Source organism: Ammodytes marinus, assembly GCF_949987685.1.
Source record: "Ammodytes marinus genome assembly, chromosome: 20".
NCBI classification, from domain to species: domain Eukaryota; kingdom Metazoa; phylum Chordata; class Actinopteri; order Uranoscopiformes; family Ammodytidae; genus Ammodytes; species Ammodytes marinus.
This window is the reverse complement of record NC_137224.1, coordinates 20793958-20821064: the sequence shown is the minus strand read 5'-3', so window position 1 is coordinate 20821064 and position 27107 is coordinate 20793958. Positions and strand designations below refer to the sequence as shown.

Here is a 27107-nt window from a genome sequence, read left to right as displayed (position 1 = left end):
AGAGAGAGAGAGAGAGAGAGAGAGAGAGAGAGAGAGAGAGAGAGAGAGAGAGAGAGAGAGAGAGAGAGAGAGAGAGAGAGAGATGACCTGAATTGCACTGCACGTTCAATGTGTTGACCGGCCATTTATTCACACTAATGTATAAAGAATGAGCAAGATCAAACAAACAGACAATTTCAATATTAAGGCTATTTGTTATTTGTTTATTTATTAAGTTTAGCACTTCTTAAATTGACCCTTAGAATTGTGGAATGTTTCTCTTTTAAGGCAAGCTTGTCAATTCCCATTGCGCTAGTTGGACAACTGAACAAGCTGATGCCTCGTGGTGGCTGGTGCGCTGAATTGCATTGCATTCAATGCGACAATAACACGGCATATACATTTTTTATTCATACAATGTGAACGTTTGCAGATGATTTATCCTTTGTGCATTGACCATTATCGCTAAGTCATCACTGTGATGAAATGTATCGTTATCTGCAATTAACTTAGCATAATTTAAACATAAATTCTGAACCCAAACATTAAATGAAATCTTAGAAAGGATTATTTGTAAGAGTTATAACTTGCTGAGAATGTTAGCTACTTAGAATGTACGCTACTTAACAGACAACATGAAAGTGATATTTTCGCATACAACTCACAATGAAAGGGACTATGTGTATTCCCCTAAATGTTCCTTCCTTTGACATGACTTGAATATGCAGAAAATATATGTTGCTGAACATGTAGTCAATGTTCTTTTCAAATTCAGCTCTAGTAAAATAAAAACTTGTTTTATCCATTATAAAGTCATGTTAGGATGCCTTTAAAAAAGATGATGGATTATAATTTGGCATGGCAGCAGTATGTGTGTGTGTGTGTGTGTGTCTGTCTGTCTGTCTGTCAGAGTGGTTTTCAGGGGTGTCTCAAAAACAGCCTTTGTTTTTTCCCAGAATGCAAAGCAGCAGTGCAAGGCAGTGTAGGATAATTCTGACTGTGCAAAGTGGGTTAAGACATTGCATGGGCATTGAAGGTGTTTTCAATTTAAAAATACACATTCGTCATCCTTTCGAGTGCTGATCTAAGTAGTAGTACAATTTTGTTGTCGGTTTTTGATGGGCTCTCAATTCTTTACAGGGCCAGTCCTTTTTTTGATACACATGATTTACCACTGCTGCTGCTCTCTCTCTCTCTCTCTCTCTCTCTCTCTCTCTCTCTCTCTCTCTCTCTCTCTCTCTCTTCTAGATTGCTGAGACATCAAACTCATTCCTCAATCGGATGCTGAACAGAGACACCATCACAAGAATAACGTATAAAAGTAAGTGGCCGTGTGCAGTGATCTAAATGTGTTCAAAACGCCTGTAGGCTTACTGATCAGGTTACTGATCCATGATTATCTATCTATCTATCTATCTATCTATCTATCTATCTATCTATCTATCTATCTATCTATCTATCTATCTATCTATCTATCTATCTATCTATCTATCTATCTATCTATCTATCTATCTATCTATCTATCTATCTATCTATCTATCTATCTATCTATCTATCTATCTATCTATCTGTCTGTCTGTCTGTCTGTCTGTCTGTCTGTCTGTCTGTCTGTCTGTCTAAATCGTACACATTACAAAATAAAACACACTGCTGTGGTTTTACTTAGCTTACATGCAGCCGGCTGGGTGCGTGCTAAAGTGTAAATCCAAGTGCCTTGTTACGGTTGCTAAGCGAAAATACGAGGGGTTTTAAAAAATTGGTCAGTTGTTCTAAGCCCAAATTGTCCTTCGCTCTTTGATCTCTCAGATCATCGTTATTTACTTGCAAAGGTAGTTTTAAGGGGATGGTGAGATGCCTGCATGGGAACTGTTGATAGCTGTTGGCGAGGCATCATGTAAGCCAGCAGTCAATAGCTGCCTCCCCTTAGAGGTTTCCCTCTGCCAGGCTGCCATACTGGAAAGGCAGCATCGACACGGGAGATCGCCTGGGGCTTGAAACACGATCCAAATAATTGGATTAATGGGGCTATAGGAGCAGAGAGAGGCTGAATACACACACACCGACCCCTTGTGGCTGGGAGGGGGAGTCTCAGAGGTAAACTGTTGTGTGTGTGTGTGTGTGTGTGGGGGGGGGGGGGGTCCTCTGGGTCCAGCTGGAGGGCCTGGAGAGGAGCATGGATTCTGACAGCTGTCACAACTCCCTCAGATGCACACTCCCTCAGTCTCACACATGCTGACTAACTAACACACACACACACACACACGCACACACACACACACACACACACACACACACACACACACACACACACACACACACACACACACACACACACACACACACACACACACACACACACACACACACACACACACACACACACACACACACACACACACACACACACACACATACATATCTCCCACTCATGCATGAGGGAATTTGGATGATGCCCCTCACAGCCAGTAATGCAGCAGGCCTTTCTTCTTCTTTTTTTTTTTACAGTACATATGGTCATAGATGCAAACACCAAAACACTCACACACACTAACCTGCCAAGATACTCATTTGAATTAAAGGACACATATTATGCTTATTCTCAGGTTCACAATTGTAATTTGGGATTCTACCTGAAACTCTCTTGATGTAATTAAAACAACTCTTATAATTCTAAGAGTGCCATTGCTGAATCTCATCTTTGCGGCCTCCGTCTGAAAAGCATCAAGTTTAGAGTCTCTCATGCGTTGGGAGTCTCTATTCACACCGGGGACCCAGATTTATTTAAAAAAACATGAACGAGTGCATTTTGCATAATAAGTGACCTTTTACTCAATGATCAAAGATGTGCAACAGAGCTGCTTTTCACATGTTGTGGGTGCATAAAGAGATCAGATTTTCTCAAATTAAAACCATGAATATTATTTATTTCAATTCAGGCTATTTACCAGATGCAGTATTTAATAATGATGCAGATAGAGAAGTTGAATTAGCAATAGCATTATGCAGTGGTCCAACCCCGGTGACCTGCTTCACAATGGGCAGTCCATTTGTCAACGTACTGAACGTGGGCCCCGACAGCTGACGAGTTAGCGAGAGAGCGTGTTAGTGCAGTGTGAAGAAGAGAGGGAAGAGAGAGTTGTCTGTCTGTCTAATTAGTGTCCTGACAGTGGAGACAGTTTGGATGAAAGAGGGTTTTTTTGTGCCGCGACACCAACACTCTGTCATTCACAGAGCAGTCAATGATAATGATATGTGGATAGAGGGAGGGAGAGAAAAAACAAGTTATGACAGATGTAGCACATTGTTTAATGAGCAGTGAGGGGGTTATCAGTTATCAGCCTGCGCACATAGATGAGGATCTATTGGGTAAACTCCATAACCTTCCAAAATAAATAGCCAGTTTTTTGGTGAGCAGGTAGACTTAGCTACAGGATCATCTCAGTGTCTGTAGCTGTTGTGTCTGTACTGACTCCCTTTTTGCATCCAAGTGCGCTCAACACGTAGAAATGTGTGAATTACCCTCAATTATCCCTACAAAAGAACCATAAAATGTCCACCATTTGTTTTGGCTATACTAAATATGCCTTTCAGTTATGGTGTAAAATGACGTGTCCAAAATCTCAGCTAACTCCCCCGTCCTATCATAAACATCAAGAGGTTTATTATGTAGTGGGATAATGAAGAATGGAGTAAGTTCAGACACAGCTTAGGGGGGTGGGGGGTGGGGGCTTTATTAACGATGCATGCTGGTGCTGCTGCCTACCCTTGATGCACTGAACGCTACGCTTATGAATGCTATGAATCAGCCGTGAGTCCTGAATTTCAATCCTTTTTTTTCGGGCATTCATACATTTTTTAATGGAACATATTTACAGAGGAGAGTTATATAAAGTACCTGACAACAATACCTATACAATATTTTCACAAGAGCAATCTTTACTAACCTTAGGATCTTAAGGTTCAGTTTTATAAGGGGGCTACAGTGAGATGCTGCTCCTTGCTTGCTCTGTTAATAAAGTTAGCGATACTTACAGATCTAATAGGGTCATTTTCAGCCCCAGGCTTTTCTAAGATTTAAAACCCAACAGTACACAATCTGCTAAGCACCAAATCAACAGAGAGACACAATTAGTGACTAGCTGTTGAACAATAGCAGCTCATTTCTTTGTGGGTTGGGACCAAAAACACAGCAAAAAGGAGAATGACAATATTGGACTTATATTAATCAGATGGTTCAGACACACAACTCCAAATGATAGTTCCTCCATAACTGCTGGATGCATAAAGAAGCAACTGTTAGAAAGTCTCCGCCATATTGACTGAGAAGGTGTTTAGGTTCTTTAATAGCCTTTTTTAATGTTTCCATGCCGGTTATTGACGAAGTCCAAAGGCTTTATGTTTTTGGGTCGTCCGTTCGTTTGCGACTGTCTGTCCAGGCCTTTCTTGTGAGCGATGAACAGTGTGAGAGATTTTCTTCAAAGTTTATTCCAATTTCAACTCAAGGATGAACTGATGAGATTTTGTAGGCGACAGGTCTCCGTGACTGTACATATTGTCAGGTCTCCGTGACTTTGTACCACATTGTAGCTTCTTGGGAGCTTTACCTTCTTTTAAAGCATTGTCTACCACTTTAACTTTTCTGCAATTACATGGCTGACAAACCAGTCCAGGTTTTTCTAGTTCTTCTAATATACAGTAGAACAATCTGAGGAATTCCTTTCACTAAACTTAATTTTTTTTCATAATTGCAATTTACAACTAACTTTCCTACAGGTTGAAGCTATTGTATATATTGTCTTTTTGTTTGTTAGTTGCTTCTTTATTTGTTGTTTTTACTGTATACTCAAATGTGCCTGTATTTTCATTTTTGTAACATGATATTATAGTTGTTTTTATTTTATCGTTTATATGCATTTTGTTTGTCTTTTTTCTTTTACCTCATTTCTTTACCTTATTGTATTTTAATGTTAGGTGGGCATCTTTTATGAGCCCTTCTGGGTTTTAATGTGTCCCACCCGTGCATTTTTGTATGTCTATGTGCACCTTTTTGCCATTTTAATCTTGTTTATCTGCACAAGTAAAACTAAACTGAACTACATGTTCTGATGAAATATTAGATGAAGTCCCTTTGTCTTGTCTGTTTATTCTGCTCTTCTTCTGCACAGACGACGCGTATCTACTGACCGGCCTGAACATAGAAGAGATCTACCCAGACACCAGGAGTTTTATCACATATGAAGGATCCATGACCATCCCTCCGTGCTTTGAGACGGCCACATGGATCCTGATGAACAAGCCGGTGTACCTCACGCGCATGCAGGTAAGCCTCCGCCGAGAAGCTAGGCCCGAAGCATGAAATCATAATATATATTAATAATACATTTTATTTGCTGGCGCCTTTCTGAACACTCAAGGTCAACGTACAGTACAACACATCAAACAAAATACATTAATATACACATAGTAGTAATAGTGATAAATAAAAATAGAATGCCTGTAGAATTGATTTCCTAGTGCGAATAATCTCAGGGATGAACAAGCAGACAGGTTTTCAGTAGTTCCTTTAAAGGATGTTGTTGAGTCTGCATGGCGAATATGGAACGCCTGCCGCACTATACAAGATCGTCTATCTCCCTATTGCGCTGCCTGTGAAACATGTCAGACCAGCACCAAGGCTTTTACTCTGAAACACTCTCAGTTCTAAACATCTATACCGTCCCGCATGGTCAAATAATGGAGTGTGTCGGGAATAACTGTCTCACATCTCCTCAAACCTCGGCCTTTTATCCATCCCTCGCTCATGACCAAATGAGATCGTGCTTTCGCAGTCTTAGCTTCCCTTTGGAACCATCTCCCCCAAATCGGTCAGATGGGCGGATTCTTTGAACTCCTGAAAACCAACTTATACAGGCATGTCTCTTGGTCCGGTCCCCTTTAACTGTGGGGTGTGTTTTTATATCAATTTCAATGTTTTTTTTTTACTTTCTTCCAGTTATATGTAATGTGTGAGGCATTTTGTAGGTGTGTGCTTTAAAAAGTACTATATAAGCCTTACTTACTTATACTGTGGCTTTGGGCAGCTTTCCCTCGATAGATAGATAGATAGATAGATAGATAGATAGATAGATAGATAGATAGATAGATAGATAGATAGATAGATAGATAGATAGATAGATAGATAGATAGATAGATAGATAGATAGATAGATAGATAGATAGATAGATAGATAGATAGATATTGATCCCAAAGGAAATTCAGACATCCAGTAGCAAACATACGTAATAACAAAAGAAAAGAAAGAAAAACAGACAACCCCCCACCCCACCCACAGACACCCACCCTACCCCTGTCAAGTTAAAACTGTAGAAAACCTTAAAGAATTAAATTAAGCTTAAAGGCCTACTTCACCGGTTTGAATATGAAGGTGTATTGAATTCTGAGATCCTATGTAGTATAAATGTGCGAAAAAATTAAAATCGGTTCATCCTAGCCTGAGAAAAGGCAGAAAGAGTGTTTTTTTTAACCCTATATTTCTCTTTCTCGTGACATCACAGAAAGAGAAATATAGGGTTAAATACAATACACCTTCATATTCAAACCGGTGAAGTAGGCCTTTAATGATGATAACCTCTCCTGCCTTCTGTATTTTCCTCAGATGCATTCTTTGCGGCTGCTGAGCCAGAACCAGCCGTCTCAGATCTTCTTGAGCATGAGCGACAACGTGCGCCCGCCCCAGCCGCTCAACAACCGCTGCATCCGCACCAACATCAACTTCAACATGCAGGGAAGAGACTGCCCCAACAACAGGGCTCAGAAGCTGCAGTATAGAGGTACAAACGCATAGCCTCACTCACCCTGCTGCCATAGTGTATCCCTCTCTCCATCTATGACATTTCTTTAGGTTAACTTAAGGTGCACTATGAAACGTTGGGTGTGTCAGAGAAGCGGACATTTTGTAAGGTAGATTCTCATAACTGAACAAAAAAAACTTGACTCGCAAGAAGAATTGGATCCCTGGACCACTGTGTGAAGTTAGAAAGCTTCCTGAAAAAATGACTGTTTCACTGTTGATGTTTACAGTAGCAGGGCCCACAGTTTTGTTAACAAACACATTTTAGTTCTATGCTTGGTTCCTTGGTGCCAGAAAATAATTGTTTTGATTGATGGTGAAAGAACTATTCATTACTAAGAATGACATGTCGAGAAAATATTTTTTGTAAACAAACTGCAGGCTCCGCAAATGTAAACAAGTACCCCTCTCCTGAAACTGCATAGTGCACCTTTAATGTTGATTTTAATTATGTGAGAGGTACATTTCAAAACTTATCAAGCGGGTTCATCCTTTATTCTATAGATCCATATTCCTCATAATATCATTGAAGTTCTCACAGAATTCCATTCTTGACTCTTCAAAAGTCTGGCTAGTCACAACTTGGTGTCACAATCGCCCATCATTTTACGATCATCTTTAGTGTACTCAACAAAGTTATTGCAGACATCTTGGAGCCAAGCGCCATTGTTACTAAACCTTCTAGGGCCACCAATGGGGAAAGAAACATGAAGGCATTAGTAGAGTATGGAGTAGTCAGTTGAGCGGGTGTTTGGCCACATTATCAAAACTGCTTTTCCCTCTGGTAACAGTTACATCACAGCTTAGTTATAACATTAGTAAGGCAGTAATACATTACATAGTAAATAACAAGGTAATATCTTGGAAAGGAGTCATTTCTATTGTTCCCAATGTATAACCCCCTCACTATCCTTTTACTACTGAGCTACAATGTAAAAGTGCTGCAATTATTTGGAGGTTAAAGGTGGAGTCAGCAATTCTGGAGGACACTTATGGTCAAAATCAGTGAATATCTCCTGATAATGAACTACCTATGCATACTGTGTGTGCGCTGAAATGAAATCCAATGTGAATTCACAGCTATAGGCTCTGTAAACCGGTGTATAAACAAAGGGGGCCCACCATTTATTTATTTTTATTTATTTAACTTTTATCATGACGTCGAGTTCAAACAAATTCAAAGGAAAAACAACAATGCATACAAAATATTCAATGCAAATACATCAAATACACAACAACAAGTGAAGAGAAAAAAAAACAATTGAAACATTTACACGGTGGTGAAGAGTGGCAGCAATTAAAATTAAATGGGTGAAAGTACAATATAGCCTAATTAAAACAGTTACAGGTAGAGTTTGGCAGATTTAAGATAGTTTGTTTAAATTGGTTAAAGGATATGAAGGTATTTAGTTTAATTTGTTGCTGTAAATTGTTCCAGGAGTCAGGGGCACTGAAGCTAAAAGCTGTCTTTGCCAGCTCAGACCGGGCTTGTGGGACATAAAGCATAAGCATGTCAGTGGAGCGGGTCTGATAAAGCCCATCTGAAATTTGCAGCATTTCTGTTAAATAACGAGGAAGCTTCCCGGTCAAGGCTTTGTAAATGAAAACATGCCAATGTGCATCACGTCTCTCTTTAAGGGAGGACCACCCAACCTTTTCATATAAAAGACAATGGTGTGTGTCATAAGCATCTCCTGTGATGAACCTTAAAGCAGAGTGAAAAACAGAGTCTAGGAGTTTGAGATATGAATGTGATGCATGCCATAGCTGGCAACATGCCCGTTTACATAGCCTAGGCTGTGTATCAACACAGGGGTTTTCTTTCAGCGTGCACGTGAGGAGATATTCACTGCTCTGACAAAAAGGTGATTTTGACTGCAAGCATTATCCAAAATAGCTGACTGCACCTGTAACGAACAGTTTGGTCAATGATTTATTCTGTTCCAATTTGTTTTGTTTTTTTCCAATTAAGTATGTCTCTATGGAGACCTAAAAAATCAGCAGAAAGGCTACAAAAGGTTATAGAGGGGTATAATTAGACATCCATTTCCTGTCTCTTCTGAAATTAAACTTTAAAATTGAAAGCAGGTGGAAGATCTGACCCAAAAAAGTCTAAAGCGGAAAGCCTGCAGAGGTCCCCGCAGCTCAAGACCATTTTGCATCCACAATATATTTACATCCCGTTGAACTTCTGGCAAGCGACTGACAAGAATTACAATGAATAATTGATCAGTCATTTTCGATCAGTATAAGTGAGTCATTTGTACTTGCCCAATTCTCATGGTTGTCAGGGGGGAATATCACTCCTGAGTGCCCCCACATGTCATCTGTTTTTTAGACATCCTCTGTGGATGTTCCAGGGGGGATTATTGCTTGATCTACGCTTAACATTATAATTAAGACACTTTATCTGAAAATGTGAGCGCTGAGCCAGGTATGCCGATTGCGGTTGATTATAAAACTATAAAAGACGGATGGATGGATGGATGGATGGATGGATGGATGGATGGATGCAGAAAGAGCAAAAAGGAAAACATGCAGGTAGACAGTCAGATGGCCGGACAGTGGGAACACCTGTTTGGCCCTGACTGACGGATCATGGTTGTTCGGCAAGGCTGGCTTGTCACAGCTCACTGCAACCTGGGAGGCATTGCCTGCAGTCTGTCATCTCATCTCTTCTGTTTCGGCCCAATGTATCTGTGGGCGACTGCTGCACAGAATGTTGAATATATCTGAATGAAATACTGTACGTTTAAAAGGTGTAGTCCGCACACCACAGAATGCTTGTTGTCAAAATCAGTATATATCTACTCACAATCCGCTACCTGTCCGTACTGTGTGTGCGCTAAAAAAGAAATCTGGTCTTCATGCACGCACAGCCATAGGCTCTCTGAAATGGTATGTAAACAAAGGGGCCAACCATAGCTAGCAACCTGCCCATTTACAGAGCCTAGGCTGCGTATTAACACTGGATTTTTTTCCAACACACACACACACACTGTACGGAAAGGTAGTTTATTGTCAGGAGATCTTTAAGGATTTTGAAAAAAAAAAAGGGTTTTGATAAGAGCATCCTTAAAGCTGAGAACACACCGTTGGCGCTTTGGGCCAAAGCGACCAACGCCCCCGATCTGGCGCTTGGTCATTTTGTGTCAAAAAATTGTCCAACGCGCCCAAAAGCAACGCGCCTACGTCATGGCCTACGTAGATGAGCCCGCCCGAAACTTATTTCCCCCCGCTTTTTCTATTGCTGATCAACCATGGCTGAGATAATCCCCATCGCTGCGCTCTATCTTTTGTGGGAGTCCGAGGAACGGAGCTACGCAGCTAGTCTCCCCCGATATATTTATTCCCCTAATCAACCATGGCTGCGATCAGATCCGACCCGACACAACAGCGTTCATGTCCACACAAAAACAACAACAACATGGCCAACAATTGTGCCAAAAGACAAATAAACAGCAAGTGAACGGAACAAATAGCCTTAAAACAGCATTGCAGATTCACGCCACTCGGAAATGAACACAAACAGCAAGGCAGCACCATGCCAAACACATTTACAGCAGCATTGTGCGCAGGGCAGTAGAAAATAAAGGCAAGTAGCCTACATTACCTGGCTGTGACGGGACCGTGGCTGGCGTAGATATAGGCATAAACACCGGTGCTTCGCTGTACTCGTTGTGAAAGTTCCCCGGACTTATGTTTGGGTTCATTATATGGAGGTGGTGGCCGCACACAGCCGGGTGAGTTAGCTAACGCTATCCGACCGGTGCTAACTTGGTTTATCGGCTTAAGCACAGCCACACATATTCACTGAATTAACCAGGAAGCCCATTCTCCTGGCTCACTTTCCCCACGTCTTCTACCCCGAGCGGCTTCATATCACCAGCCAGCCGCAAATACATTTCCTACTCGGTGGTGTTTCTCAGCCTCTGTGTTGTCCTCCCACCGAGCCGATGTCTGTGTCGGGTCAAGCTCACCGCTGATTGGCCAACGCGGCTAAACGTCACGCGCTGGAGCGTTGAAAGTTCAATTTTTTCATCTTTTTTTGACGCTTTGCTGGCGCGTTGACGCTTTGGTAACGCGCCCAAAGCGACGCTTTGCCGTGGCCAACGGATCCGCGCGCCTAAACCAATGGTTCCCTATGCAAAAATAGGATTTTTCAACGCGCCCACCACACCCAACGCGCCCGGTGTGTTCTCACCTTAAGAATTGCTGACTCCACCTTTTAGGGCGAGAGGCAGCCCTGGACCCAGCTTTTCATACATGTTATCTTTTTCTCAGGTTTACTGTACTGTGGCCAAAGAACACACCATCATAGTATTTTCGTCTGCATATCCCTCTCATTTCTTCTCTGTTCTGCTCTACCCGACCCCCTCCCCCTTTAAGGCGAGACATTGCAGGTGAACAGGGTAGTCAAATGAACACCTTCATGTACATTTTTGCAACTTTTATTTATACTAGTATGAAAGCGTAATGGAAAAAAAAAATCTCAAAATAGACCAGTGCTTGAAAAAGAATTATGTTTTTGTCTGCAGTGTCTAAACTCAAGAGATCAAATACTCATTCTGTGCAGCAGCGGTGGGGAGATTTAACCCCCCCACCCCAGTTCCCCCACCGAACCTCAGACCCTTCTGATCCACAAACAAACATGCTCACCAGAGACCCTTAAGAGAGGGGAAAAAACAAGTGCATATTAATTGTACAGCGTTTTAAAAGACCTTCAAATTGAAGTATGGAGGTGGAGAGGATGTCTCATTAGGTAGAAAAATACATGTCTTTGGTGATTTGTCTAAGGTCAAACATTTCAAGGGGGAGCAGAAAAAAACACAACACACTCTTTCCCTAGAGAGCTGATCATCAGGCTAACTGAACTGAATGGGAAATCAGTGAGGTTTGGGAGGCTAATAATGCTGCACAAATAGGCTATGTGTGGGTGTTAATTTTTACATTTTCCACACCTGATCAAAAGAAATGCGTTATTTAATAACACACTGCAATCAATTCAATACATGTGTTTCACATAACAGCAAGACAACCTTTAATCAAAGCAAAATGTTTACCATCGTTCTTGGTCCCGCCTTCTTTTGGGGGTTGTAATAGTATGTCTAGGGCTGACGTTCAAAACATAATTACGTCAAACAACATCACTCCAACCCAACCCAACCCCACCTCCCCGACCCACTGCCAAGCAACCAGGCCCATTCATTTCATTCACTCCAGCGCCATTCTTTTTTAAATTGTACATTATCGCTAAAGATGAAATATAGCTGGGAGGGGGGTATGGAGGTGAGTGATGCCAGAGAATAGCTGAACTGTGGAGCGTGTCACATGTATACATCAGCATTCTCACACCCCTGTCCCTCTCTTCTCTTCCAGTGAACGAGTGGCTGCTAAAGTGAGCCCTCCCCCTCGGATGAGCATGGAGATTTGGATAGCGGGACGAAGCAAGGGGGAAGATGTGAAAACCGGTCTGCATCTCATCTCAGATTATTTCATGGCATTGTATAAAGACGAACAACACCGGACATTATACAAATTAAGGAACTTTGGATTGTGAGCAAAGAGACTCTTCTTTTTCATACAGTAAAAAAAAACCTTGATCTAACATGCTAACAAGCCTCCTTTCCCCCCAACCCCCCTCTGTACAACTATATCTATACGGACATTTTGATACCAATACTTTTTGGGGGAAAACCAAAAAAACTTGGGAGTAAACTGAAAAAAAAAATAGTAATAATAATGTGGAAGCATTTATTTGATTGCGGCCCAACCCAATAGGACAAGGTTGGACCTTTAAAGCCTTTGTACATAGAATTGTTATTGCTATCAGTGGGATAATCCAAGGACTAAATCACTGCCCCCCCGTCCCCGCCCGGTCAAGACAAAGAAGTGGTCAACAACACTCACATGGATGATTCATAACAAGTCACCAATAAGGCATGCAATCAGAAAAAGCAACAAGAGAGAGAGAGAGCCCGGCCTTACCTTGTCATTTTTCTCCAAACTAGTCATGTCATGGGGGAGACGAGCGAATATTTACAGGCTTTCTTACGGCCTCAGAGCACCCAGTGTCTTGGCCTTGTTTGTACATATTATAATTATCAATACTTCAGAATCATTAATATGTAAAGAAAAAGTAATGAAATAAGTTTCAAAAAGATATATTAAGAGGATTTAAAAAAAAAATGACAAAAACATGTTGAGAATTTTAAAAAGCTTGGCGCACTTTGAATTCTGGAGCAGTTCTCGTTCTGAGCTGATGCCTTTTTTTTCTGTTCTATTGTTTACAATGGTCATACACTGTGTTTGAGTAATGTTGTCAGCCCAATAAATGTGTCTGGAAAGTTCACTTTGGAAAATGCTTCACTATATGACGATCTGACATATTGTACCTGTACCTGTTTTGTACTGTTCCATATTAAATGTGTTTATGTCAATATCCCTCCTCAGAGGCATGCTCAATAACACTGGTGTTACAGAGAAAGCCTGTCTCGGATATTGAGGTAGACTTTGCTTGACAGAGCCCAAATGAATGGCATGGGATTGTCTCCTGCTAAAACAGATGGTGTTACAGTCTGGCTTTCTTTCCATCGTTTGAGTGATATATAGTCCCCTCGGAAACACTGTTGGAAAAACTAGGCAATTCCTTTTTTTTTTTTTTGATTTACACTGAAAACATTTGGGTTAAATATCCAAAGATGAATATGTGGCAAAAGATCAACATTTCAGTTTTTAATTCTTCAGTTCTATACATCTTAATCTGTTTAACACCTTGGAAGATAGCAAGTTTTTTTTCAAGCCAACCCATTTTCACCTGTACAGACTTAATATACAGTTAAAAGGGAATAGCCAATATGAACACGAGATGACTATGGAGGATAAGCATCCATTCATCGTCATCTGTTAATTTGGGGTCAGGTCGTGGGGCCAACAGCTCAAGCAGGGAGGCACAAACTTCCCTTTCCCGGGCCACATTTACCCCAGGCCAGTGTGGAGATATAATTGGTCCACCCAGTCCTAGATCTTCACTGGGGCCTCCTCACAGTGGGTCGGGCCTGGAACACCTCCTTATAGAGGCACCCAGGGGGCATCCTTACCTGATGGCCGAACCACGTACTTTCTACTCCGAGTTTCTCACAGGCGACTGGGCTTCTCACCTTATCTCTAAGCCACCCTACTGAGAATACTCATTTAGGCAGCTTGTAGCCCCTCTAGGTTCTTTCAGTCATGAACCAGCCTTCATGACCATTGGTGAGGGTAGGAACTAAGATTGACCAGTAGAGCTTTGCCTTCCAGCTTTCAGGGGGGAAGCAATTAATTATAGAGCTGAGAAAAGATGGAAAATCAATCAGAGCCATTTTACACACATTGGCCATGGGCGGTTCAACAATTTGGAAAGTCTTGAAGAAGACAAAAACACATAGTGTACTTAGCAACAGATCTGCTAGACCAAGGAAAACATCGGCAATTTGTGACAGAGAAATATTGCGAGAGCTGTATGGACAAGGAGTTAGTGTGTTCCGCTGTTCGCAGAAAACTTTGGGAACTAAAGTCCAGAAGATTAACCAGAAGTTAAAACAACTCATCAGCAGCAAGACAAAGGATGCCAGCCTCTGTTGATAATTACAGAACTGAATCTCAAAACTCCTCGGACAAAGTTTTATGGACTACAAAGACAAAGATGAACCTTTATCTAAGTCAACTAAAGGCTTAGCCTAGCGAGACAAGCCTGATCTTGTGAGCTTCACATTTGTTTCTCTCCCGCCGATCAGACTTTCTTCCACCTCAATGGGGAGGCGCCCAATCAAAAAAGGACCAGAGCCTGCCAGTCACAGACAGAAAGTAGGGAGGGCCCAGTCTGACTGGAGGCTAGATTGACGACTGCATGAACCAATCAGGAGTGGCCTTCCTCTAAGGAACTAACATTAGGTTTGAACATAGGCCCTGATTGACCAGGTAATTTTTTGACATGTTTCCTCCCAGCGGAGATTGGAGAAAGTCCAGACTGTCCTGCGGGAGAGAAACTAATGTGAATGGGTGGAAGTAATATAACGGTGTGGGCTTGCATGTCTGCTTATTGGACAGGTGCATTGATCTTCACTGATGACATGATTCCAACAGCATAATGAACTCAACATTTTGTCATTACCCTTAAAGAGTACCTATTATGCTTGTTTAACTTTTAAGACTTATAAACGTTGTTATAATGATTTATAGTCATGTTTAACCATACTAAAGTGTCAAATAATGACTTACATGCATTTAGACGTATTCCCTGCTGACCGTTTGGGGTAGCTGTGCAGAGCGCTAAACTAGGAATGCCAGTCGCGACTCACTTGTTCAAATTACCGGGATTTATCTACGTAGATCAATCCGGATTTTCCATGTATGGTAATGCTGCAACGCGCTCAGGCACGCTCCTGCCATGCCTCCACCTGCCTGCTCAAATCTGCCCGCGCGCCGCTGAAAGTCTTCCGGAAGGTAACCAATCACAACGGAGTGGGGTTGGCAGGAGGGGGGCGAGGGGGCGGAGAAGGACGAAGCCCAGTGTTGACAGATAATGCTGAAAGCCCCAGATGAGAGGAAGCATTTCCCCAAAATCTACATAGTTTGATGTGCTGTGATTTGTGTCAGGTTGCTCTATAGGAGTCATTAATGAGAAATTAAGACCAGAAAAGTAGTATAATAGGAGATCTTTAAAGGATTTGCAACTAAATATTAACTTTAATCTATTTTAGGTCTATCTCTTCCTATACTTTTTCTCGCCCTGGGAGTTGTTACAAAAGGTGCTACAGTATCTTCTAAGTTGTCTGACAGATTAATATGGAAATACCTGGATAAATAAAGGCTGAAATGCTAGTCTCGTGCCACACATTAGTCTTTTGATTTCCAACCAAAAATGTTTTCAGTGTACATCAACAAAGAAAAGAAATGAATTTGCCTTGCTGTTCCAATGGTTTCAGAAGGGACTGTAGCTGAAGCTTATCAGACATGCACAGAGGAAGCTCCGAGAGGGTTACCGTGACCTGTCATAGTCTTTCAAATCACATCAGCGGTCGCCAGGGGACCAGGAGGCGAGGACAAACCCTCTCTCTCCTGTCCTGATGAGGGTACATGCCTAACAACACGGGTCCCATCCGAAATGCTGTTCCTCCTACAGGGAGCTCAAGAAAAAGTTAGCCAAGTTGAATACAGTAACTGGCTGTCGAAAGGTCATAGCAAAGGTATAGGACACACCTTATGTCAATGAAAAAAAAGCAAAAAATGGTTGAGAATACCCGAGGAACATGTTTCACTTTCTTAACAAGGGGAATGACAGAAATGTAGAAAAAGAGACAGAAAGATCCTGAAGGAATAACAGCTAGTCTGGACGTGACCTATTTCCTTTTTCTTAATTAAATGGCTCTGTAGGCCGAAACAACGCAATTTCTGCGATTTCTTAATTTTACTTGACTTTGCCGCACAGAAACTTTACCTCAATCCAATACTTTGAAACTGATACAAGATTTCTAAATTCTTTAGCGATTTCTTTTTTCTTTTTAGATCATTTTTTTTGGGCATTTGTATGCTTTTTTTTATTAGACAGCATTGGAGAAACTGAGGTGAAATGGAAAAGAGGGTAATGACATGCAGAGAACGACCATGGGCCGGATTTTTAACCCGTGGTCTGCTGCTTCTGAGGACTGAGCCTCTAGAGGGGGGTGGGGGGTTCTAGCCACTACATCACAAGCCCCCCCCCCCCTTAATAATTTGAAAAGCTTACGAAAAGAAAGGAACAATATATAGCAGTGGAATGTGGACCCCTTGGGATTCCATATACACATTTCAACAGTCCAACACTTTTGTATATACACCTATAAATAACGCTGTGTCTTCATCATAAACGTAATCCCAAAATGATTGTTAACCTTTTATGGGTGGAGAAAAAGCACACTAGCCGATAACCACAACTATTACCAGCTATAAAAATGTTATACGGCTTGTCAGGGTTATTTCATCATCTTTTGCTTGCATAGGTACTGTTCACAGGAATATTCATTTATTTCAAATGGCTGGGAGCTTGTAAACCCAAATAAACTAGCCTCCTTAGTGTGTCGTATGGACCTTTTTAAATCTCCCTAAAAAGATGAATTGGTCTGAGTACAGTAAGGGCTCATTTAGAGACGCAGCTAAATGAAAAACCCTGAGGTAGTCATTGTAATCTTGGAATTTTTTTCATGGGATCAAATTTGAAAAGATTTACCACAGCGGGAAATATTTATCAGCAAGCAATCAAAATGTTCAATACATATCCATTCAGACTAAAAATCATGGACACGGAAACACGTCTAGATCTTGATAGATATTGTATCCAGTCTGGCCCTGGCAAGTGTAAGTGAAGCACCCAGCCCAGTGTTGTCTGTTTTTCTGTCGACATGGCCGTGCCGCATCGATCCCTCTCTCGCTCTCTCTCTCCCCGCCTCCTTCATTATCTCCCAATCAATTCAGCATGCCTCTTCTTGTAGCCTTGATGTGGAGAGAAATACTGCCCCAAAGCATGTGGGAGTGTGTGCATGTACATGTGAGTTTTTTTTTTATGTTTTCTATCATGCCTTCTTTTTTTTCTACAGACCTGTAATGAAAAGATAGCAAAAGGGTTGGGGAGGGCTTGAGGGAGAGAGAAAGAGTTCTCCGAGGCCACTGACGGCCAAGGTTATGGAGGCCATTATTCTGCATGATCTAAGAGATGCTGGATTGAGCCAAAGCAAGAGCACGGACAGTAAATACGCCAAATGATTCACCGCTCCGATCCAACCCCTACCCCTACCCCCACCCACACCACCACCCCCCCTTTAGTGACTCCACAGTAGATCTCCCCGGGATTTGCCTGCTATCTGGCCCTGCCAAAAGGAATGAATGTTACAAGGTGTGTATATATTGATGTTCGGGGGGTAAGGGGATATTTAATGATATGACATTAATAAGAGCGTAATAAGGGCGATGGCACACAGGGAGTTGGAGTGGAGTGGAACAGCTGCTGAGGCAAAAATCTAAAAAATGTGTGAATCCTCCGTATGTGTGTCGACCCCTCGAGACACACCTGCCCAGATGTGTTTTGCAGCAGTGGGGGCTTTCAATCAGACTGGCTGCAAAGTGGAGTCAAACTTTTTCTCCTTGATTCGATTAGGACAATACTTTAGTCAAGGCCTTGGGAAGTGAGGGTGCTTGATGTGTATACTGTATTACACCCAGTTCTTTTTATTTCAAAACACTCATTTATCTAGAAAGATTGACAGGGCATGTGTGATCTCGCTTCCCACCAGCAACCGTCTTCAGACTCTGCATGTTGCACACAGTTAAATCTGGGAGCTGACCCGTAATACCAAAGGCTAGCCACTGTTGGTCACTAAGGGCAAGTGACAGCTAAGTGCTTTGTCCAAAGGCAGCTTAATAAGTGTGGCAGAGAATAGAGCGTGCTCCCTTTATATTCAGACACTTAGCAGACACCCCCCCCCCCCTCCGTGGTCAGGCCTAGGAGGCCTGGGATTTTTTGATTTCTTTGTGATTTGCACATGTATCACATCTATCGCACCAAATTCCCTTACAATAAACTATTAAGATTGTGGCAAACAGGATTTTCATTATCATTGCTACACAACCATCAATCAAACACATACTGTATATCTCTCTGTCTCTCACGCACACACACACAACTCAGTCGTGCGCTGGAACGGTGCAAAATGTGATAACAGGTGGGCGTGTTGTTTGGGCGCTGACCTGCTATAATCACTACACTACCATTCAAAAACTTTGAAAACAGCAATAGTCAAACATTTGAGATGACACGTAAATCTGCAGTGACAATCCGCGAGTCGCGGCCGATAATCAGTGTGCATTAATCAATACAATCGGCCATATGAATCAAAGGTTGGCAAACTCCGTATACGGTGTATTTATTCATTCAACCACTTAGAAAAACTTTTTTTCCTCCGTTTTCTGTTTTATGCCCCGCGAGAGCTTTCTTTACTGCCTGTCCATCTGTAGGTCCCTGTCATCAGATGACAACAAGATTCAAATGAAAGCTCTCGCGATCCAGGGCGTGCTCGAGGGGGCGCACACTGGAGCGCCTATAATGTGGGGAGGAGGAGCGGGGGGGCGCCTAATCAGTGACGTGCCTCTGTTATTGATCATATCATTTACACAAACGCTGTTGAATACAGAAAAATTCCGAATCCAAATAATTCCCCCCCGATCGCTTTGGCGCCCCTCTAGTGCGGCGCCCCTATGCGCTGCATATAGTGCATACCCACTTTTTGCGCCACTTCTCCTAATGATGTCATCAAAGTTGTGTCAACTGGAAAGCAAGACTTTTTAGGGTTTGAAATACATGGGCGTAACCGTGATTGGGACTGAAAGTGAGGAGGCTGCTTTGATTTTAACCATGCCTTTTGAGTCACCAAACATTATGGAGGCGCAATGAGAAAATCCCCAGAGTCCCCCTGTCATCTTCCATTTAATCTGTAGTGGGTAAGTTCCAAGATGGCAAGAAGTGCTAGACCCAGGCTTTGCAAATAGCAACGGTGACGTCATGCACACTACATCCGTCTACATAGACTCTACATTTCAAAAGGCATAGCAAAAAGCTTTTTGAGGTGGTAGTTAAATCCCTCTTAATGTCAGGGAGAAGCCAAGTGTATATGAGTTTATTTTTTAAATATTAGTTTTATTAATGGTTTGGTTATGCTAACAAACAATTGCCTAAACAATACAACATGTGTAAGACAATAGGCCTACCAATGACAAATACTTGTATTGTTCAATTAGTTACACACTATCAAGGTATCCCAATGTGTTTGACAATTCAATTTAACTCACCAGACAGAATCTTTCACAAACAGCCCTATAACTATATACAGTAGCCTAGATTGAATAAATAGATACAGAATACGGATGGATGAATTGATTGATGTGTTTAGTGTGAACCAAATTCAACAGCAAATGTTGTTCAGCGCTTATGCATTACGCATGAGTTCAACTTGGGTAAAAACAACACTTCAGCAACAAGATACATATGCCATATTTAGCTGTTTGCCTTAGTAAACAAAAACAGCAAGATAGAGTTTACACTGCAATGCGTACTTGTATAATCAAATATTCATCAGGCATGTTGAGATGACTGGTGAACTGCACTGCCTTTTAGAAACAATTAACGAGAAAGATATTTCAGTTATGACTGTATGAATTTCCCCCCACACCGAGTGATGGGGGGCAAGTTGGCTGTATAATCTACTGATCTGTATAACCAGCCCTATTCTGAGGGCCTCCACATCTTTGAAGGCAGGGAAAAAATTTGTCTGAACTATCGTGACACTGTCTAAGAGGAGGCTAATTAATTTTACCATTCATATTCTCACTGCCTTTACAGCATGGACGCTATTAGACTTCTCTTTAGCCTTTTTCTTAGTGATGGAACTATGTTAAACCAAAAAGCAAAGTTCTATTCATTTGGAAACACTGTGTTAGAAAAAGGAGTTACTGACATGGAATTAGGAGCATATCAATCAGACATTGAGACTATTTTTCCAAATGTTAACACCCAGCCTACCTTTTCCAAAGCTGGCATTAAGATGATGGACTGAAAAAAAATAGAGACACTAAATCATGAAAGACTTAACTCAGGACTTTACTTTGAACTAGTCCAGTTACACTTTAAAAGACAGCCACACAGCAGAGTTCAATTTGGTTCGAATGTATCAAAGACATCCAACGGTCATCACTGCCATGGAAACATATTCAAAGCAATACGCAGTGGCACAGATATTTTAAATGAGCTCAATCAGATAGTCATTAGTGACTGTCAGCAAAATACTTTGTAGCAGGCGTCTTCACACCTATGCATTTACTTTTACCAGGAAATGTACGCTAGATATAATACCTGGTAATACAGAAGCTTTGCTTTTTTAAATTTGTTCTGAACTGAGCTCATTGGTACAACTCTCTTGTCTGTGTGTGCCATGTTCAAATCTGGTTCACATGTTGAACTATTTATTTAATAAAATCAGTAGTGTGTGGGCGCTGAAAAAAATGCAGTGTTGATCAGACCTGCAAACTCATAGGAGGTGAAAAAGGTGACAAACACCCGACCCTTCTAGGGGGGGTTGGGTGTTTGCGCTGTCCAAATTATTGACTATTGTTAAATATCATTCACACAACCACACAAAACAAGAGTTTTCCACTATTGCCTCCAATGTCCAGCTGGATGAAAATGGTAGCAAGCTGAGATCCTGACCCTCCTAGGGGGGTCCCCCCGGGAGATTTGTTTTTAACTTTTTAAAGTGAAATGCATGAATCTGTTGCACGTTGAGAGGAAAATTAAGAGGCTAAATCTGAGGAAATTTGTGTGAACAAATAATTTGGAGACACTGGGTCTGACGAAGGAGAAGGAGAAGCTATTGAAGAAAGACACGTGGATTTTCCATAAAAATATTTATTTAAAAAAATATATTATGCAGGGTCGGGCTTGGTGCTCTTTTTCTTTTACGGGACACATTTCTCTGTATATAATGAATACATTTAAATGCAGTGAGAGGAACGAAGCGGAAGAACTCTGTTGTCCAGCTTTCTTTTTTCCACAGACGAGGCTGAAATAGGCTATGCAGTGCATGGGCATCTGAGGGCAGCCCCATTTCCAAATGTTTTTAAATAAACTCAATACACACTGTGCATTGATGTGAACGTGACGTGATCAGTTAAACTTGGATTACCTCCCAGAGGAACTGATCAAATTATTGGGATATTAACTATCTAGATCAAAACATTGTATTCATTTGTTTGTATGATATAATAATATGATGTTAATATCAAACACACAAACTAAAAAAAAAGGTTTTTTGGGGGCCCCTGGTGGTCGGGGGCCCTAATAACCCCTAAATTCACTTATGCTCAGGCCCGGCTCTGATTGTGAGCGCACTGCAGGTGCTTCATTTCTGCAATGTGCGCTCATTAAAATGTCAGCTTCACTTAAGAGTCCTGTGTGGGTCAACAGTGCAGTGCAAAATATGCAGCATAAAGTTATAACATTCGTCTACCTTCACACAAAGCCTCCGCCCGAGCAAAGCTGCGAGTCGATCGCTGTGACGGTTAAAATCACGGGAGACCTCGCCAGTGTGAGCGAGTGAGCCGCCGCTCAGAAAAAAACTCTGTGGTTTGATGGATATAATGATAGTCGGGGATATCCTGCCCGTTAACGTTGTCTACGAGAATGGCTTCTGCGGATTTGCAATCTGACTAATAATTTCTCTTTTAGAAAAATATGTGACTTTTCACAGGCTTACGAGGACAGACCCTATAGTGGTTTGCGAGACCAACAGGGTTTATGAGGCCTGTTTACATATAACACACAAACACAAAACAGGTCATGGTATATGAGTGTGTGTATGAATGGGTGAATGTGGTAAGATATGTAAAGCGCTTTGGGGCTGAGAAAATCGGCTAGAAAGCGCTATATAAGTCAAGTCCATTTACCATTTCCATTTATAGGAGGACTGATAGTGTTGTGATAGCTCGGGGATTGGACCCAAAAGCACAACGCCGACTCAGGTAAGTCAGTCTTTGAACAATATTTATTATTGGCTGGGAACAGCGACAGGCTGGCAGGGATACTGGACGGCCGGGTGGGCAGGAGCGAGCATGGGCAGGTGAGAATCCGGAAACTGCTGGCAGGCAAGCAGGAAAGTTGAACGGCGGAGGCAAACTAGCACGGCAGGAAACGAGAGCAGAGTTAGCTACTAGCTCAAACTGGAGACAAAAATAGCAAACAAAAGAATCTTGATCTCGGGTATAATAGCGCTCTGGTAGTATCAGGCGCCGAATGACTGGAGTCCAGAGGTTCTTGTATAGGGCTTTCACACCGCCGCAAAATCGGCGCTAGTTCTGGGCTTGTTCGGAGTTAGAGCCAGTGTTTTGGTTTCACACCACCAGAGAGCCTGCTCCGGGCCGTAAAAACCGGGGGAACTCATACCCCAGGATTGAGCAGAGTTTGATAAGAACTGATAATAACATCACGGCTCCAGTGGGAGCTTCACACAAGCAGCTGTTTTCACTGTTCACACAACACCTCAGCGCCGAACTCCTCCCGGCAGTTCCTCCAGCAGTTCCTTCCACACCATCTGTCCGCACGAAAGCCGCAGAGAAGAGGAAGAACTGCTCCCCAAGCAGCATATTTCCAACCCCGGCCGCCAACCAGCCGCCAAAGAGAGCACGAGTCCCCGCCTCCACTCCAGCCACGGTTCCTTGTGGAGACGACATCGTCCTTTCAGCCCTGTCCAGCATGCATTCATTGCTTGAAAAAATGAATTCCCGTATCATAGCATTGGAGTCCAGTCCGTCAACTTCAGCGAGTCCATTTCCAGATTCTGGCTTGTTTTCCTCGTGCGCTGTGGCTGCAGCGACCACAGCAGCTACGGCATCCGGGTCGCCGTTGGATGACGTCACTCCAGCTGGCAGAGATGGCATCACTATCCCGCGGAGAACGCTGGGAAGTGCAGTCCCAATCTTCGTCGTGGTCCCCTTCTTCCCTCCGGCCGCTGTCATATCTCACAATCTCCGAGCACAAATCATGGCAGGTAATGACATCAACCTCATTAAAATATTGCTGTGCTCGGAGCCGAGCGACAGGCACATTGTCGAATGTGGGGATGTGTCGGTGATTCTGAAAGAGTGTGACCCTCGGCTTTCAAAAACTATAACCCTGGCTGAATTCGTTGTCGCTTTCGGGGTCTTTCGGGATGTCATTTGTGAAGGGTTTCCATCCCGTAGAGCTGAACTAGACACATATATGGCCATTATCGCAGTCCTCGCCCTGAGCTACGGTGGAACACTTTTCTATTATTACCACAAATCCTTCTCCTCCGAAGCTGTTATGTTCATCCAGAGGTTCAACCAGAGGTTGGACTGGTCCGTAGTCGACTTGGCGCTAATTAGCAGGCACTTCACGGGGCGGCTAGCTCTCTCATGTTCGATCTGTGGTTCCTTCACGCATTCAAAAATCTGTGCCCAAAGTCTGTCCAGCAACTCAAATCCTTTCCAGGTCCCCATGTCAAAGATGAGGTGACGCCGCATGCTATGCCTATGTGTCATAATTTCAATGAAAGTGTACGTAAGTTCATTCATTGTAGCTATATTCATGCTTGCAGCTACTGCGGAGACGGGCATCCGAAATCGGTGTGTCTGAGACGAGCCCGCCTCCAGAAATCATCAAAGAAAAAATAAATCTGTCGACTCTGGTCAACGTTACCGAGCTGGGGCAGGCTCTGGAAAAGCATCCAAATCGTTGTTTTGTTAATTAGTTGCTTACAGGACTGGTTCAGGGGTTCCTAGCGGGGTTGATTTGGTTGCCTAAAGTGTCATTTACATGTAATAATCTGCAATCTGCCCTTAAGGAGCCTGAGATCGTGGAGGCGCTACTTGAGAAAAAGGTGAAGAAAGGCTTCATGATCGGTCCGTTCCATAAATCTCCTCTCCCAACAACCCGTAATAACCCCCTAGGCATAGCTACCCTTAAATATTCCGGTAAAAAACGTTTAATTATCGATTCATCTGCTCTTCATAACAAGGCCAAAGCCGATAGCATTAACAGTTTAATTCCCTCTGCACCTTTCTCCCTGTGCTATTCATCCATAGATGATGCAATCAAATTGATCAAACGAGCAGGCAGAGGTGCATGGTTAGCCAAAGCTGACATCACTGATGCGTTAAAGGCCTACTTCACCGGTTTGAATATGAAGGAGTATTGAATTCTGAGATCCTATGTAGTATAAATGTGCAAAACAAATTTAAATCGGTTCATCCTAGCCTGAGAAAAGGCAGAAAGAGTGTTTTTTTAACCCTATATTTCTCTTTCTCGTGACATCACAGAAAGAGAAATGTAGGGTTAAAAAAAACTTACTTTGTAAATATTACTGTGATGTCACAGTAAAAGACATCACAGTAATATTTACAAAGTAAGTTTTTTTTAACCCTATATTTCTCTTTCTGTGATGTCACGAGAAAGAGAAATATAGGGTTAAAAAAAACACTCTTTCTGCCTTTTCTCAGGCTAGGATGAACCGATTTAAATTTTTTTCGCACATTTATACTACATAGGATCTCAGAATTCAATACACCTTCATATTCAAAACGGTGAAGTAGGCCTTTTATGCCTTTACACACGTCGCAATGGCCTCTCTTTGGAGTTAAATGGGCAGAAAAAACGTTCGGGTGTCGCAGCAGCCCTAAGCTATTCAACACCTTATCAGAGGCATTCTGCTGGATTCCCCTTAACAACTGCAAACTCCCCTTCGTTCTTCATCTCCGAGACAATTTTTTTGCTAGTCGATTTTCCTCATTTAAAACCAGATCAATGCATTTCTGCCCTCAAACTCACGTTCGGGAAATTGGGTATCCCTTTGTCCGATGGAAAAAACGCTCGGCACATTTAAACAAATTAAATCGTGCCAGAGAAATCATGAAAGGAGCGCAGGAGGCAGTAGCCATTTCTAAGAGGGAATTGTTGTCTCTACTTGGTCACCTTAACTTTGCCAGGGTCGCTCCTTCATATCCAGGCTCCTCGATCTCGCTAAATCGTCTAATACACTCCAAGATATAGTGAGCTTAGACTTAGGCTGCAGGTCCGAGCTCTGTTTTTGGTCTCTCCTGTGCAGTGAACGGTATCTCTTTTTTTTTACAACGATTTCTTATGCTGCATCCACACCAAACGCGTTTGGGGCTCCAGGGACGGTCACTTTGCATACAAAGTCAATGCACATATGCGAATGGACGCGAATGCTTCTCGCGCAGCGCGAAATTCGCACCGCCACTCATTCGCTTGAGTTAAATATATTCATCTCACGCGAAAACTTCGCGTGACGCTTTGAAGCGAAAGCCAATCACCATTGACACTCACTCTGACGTCATGACGTCAACGTCGCTCATGAAAACAACAATGGAGGACCAAATCATTGTAGCAGTTTGCCGGCACCCGGTACTGTACGACACCAGCCTTTACAGCTACCGGGACCGTACGAAAAAGGAAGTGGCTTGGAGGGCTGTGGCGGAGGAGGTCGGCCTAACTGGTGAGTTATAAAAATGTGTATGAGTTATTGTTTACAGCCATATTTGAGCTTCAAACTGAACCAAGCTAGCTAAAGTTAGCGTCAACCGCTGTCAACAGCTGTTCAACCGGCATAGTTCAAGTGATAACAGTTTGTGCTTTGTTTCTTGTCAGCGGATGTATGCAGGAAAAAATGGAAAGGCCTCAGGGACACTTTTCTTAAGGAAAAGAAAAGGGAGAGTGAGGCCAAGAGGAGTGGGGCAGCGTCAGGGACATATAGGAGGTGGAAGTACTCTTCGGTCCTGTCTTTCCTCGACCCCCACGTTACACCTGGGGCTACGGCTAGTAACATGGAGCTGGGGGTTGGGGAAGACAGGACTGCAGAGGAACCAGGGTCAAATCAGGCAGAGGATTGGGCTGAGCTGTCTGTGGCCGGGCCTTCAGGAGGAGGAGGTTGGTTGAATTGTCAAGTCACACATAGTAATAACACGTAGCGAAAAAGTCAAGAACGTTTGTGATCTTGTCTTCTTGTAAAATAAAAGGCTCACTGCAGGAAAGGGTCAGATAGTGTAGTTACTGGAAATATGTAATGTACTGACATGGGTGTATTTGCTGTCACCAATTACAGATTATCATCATCACTGTCATGATCCCGCTTGGGAACAAGCTGTATGTCAAGGCGGAGAAGTGCAAGTTCCATGTGGACTCCGTGGACTTCCTGGGGTACATCATAGAGCGAGGGCAGTTGAGGGCCGACCCCGAGAAGGTACAGGCGGTGGCACAGTGGCCTCAACCCGTGACCCGAAAGCAGCTCCAGCGCTTTTTGGGCTTTGCCAACTTCTACCGACGGTTTGTCAGGGATTATAGTCAAGTAGCGGCTCCCCTCACTAGACTTACCTCCCCAGCTATCCCCTTCTCTTGGAACCCTGAGGCTGAGGCGGCGTTCGTTGAACTGAAGAGGCGGTTCACTTCAGCCCCCATTCTCACTCATCCCAACCCGGCCCTGCAGTTCGTGGTCGAGGTCGACGCTTCGGACTCCGGGGTAGGGGCGGTCCTCTCTCAACGCTCCCCGGAGGACCAGAAGCTTCATCCCTGTGCCTTCTTCTCCAGACGCCTGTCACCAGCAGAGCACAACTACGACGTCGGCAACAGGGAACTGCTAGCTGTTAAGCTAGCGCTCGAGGAGTGGAGGCACTGGTTGGAGGG

The 27107-nt window shown here is 42.9% G+C and overlaps 1 protein-coding gene across 1 annotated transcript in view; it reads left to right on the top strand.

The window, feature by feature from the left end:
- ca10a (carbonic anhydrase Xa) overlaps nt 1-12231 on the top strand; it is a gene marked incomplete at its 3' end in the record, with an annotated part of 242118 nt that extends 229887 nt beyond the window's left edge. Inside the window, exons 6-9 of the mRNA XM_080049100.1 lie at nt 1228-1300; nt 5145-5299; nt 6635-6809; nt 12209-12231. Coding sequence (XP_079905226.1) covers nt 1228-1300; nt 5145-5299; nt 6635-6809; nt 12209-12231 — 426 coding nt within the window. The remainder of the gene's footprint in view (nt 1-1227; nt 1301-5144; nt 5300-6634; nt 6810-12208) is intronic.
- Nucleotides 12232-27107: the final 14876 nt, after the last annotated feature.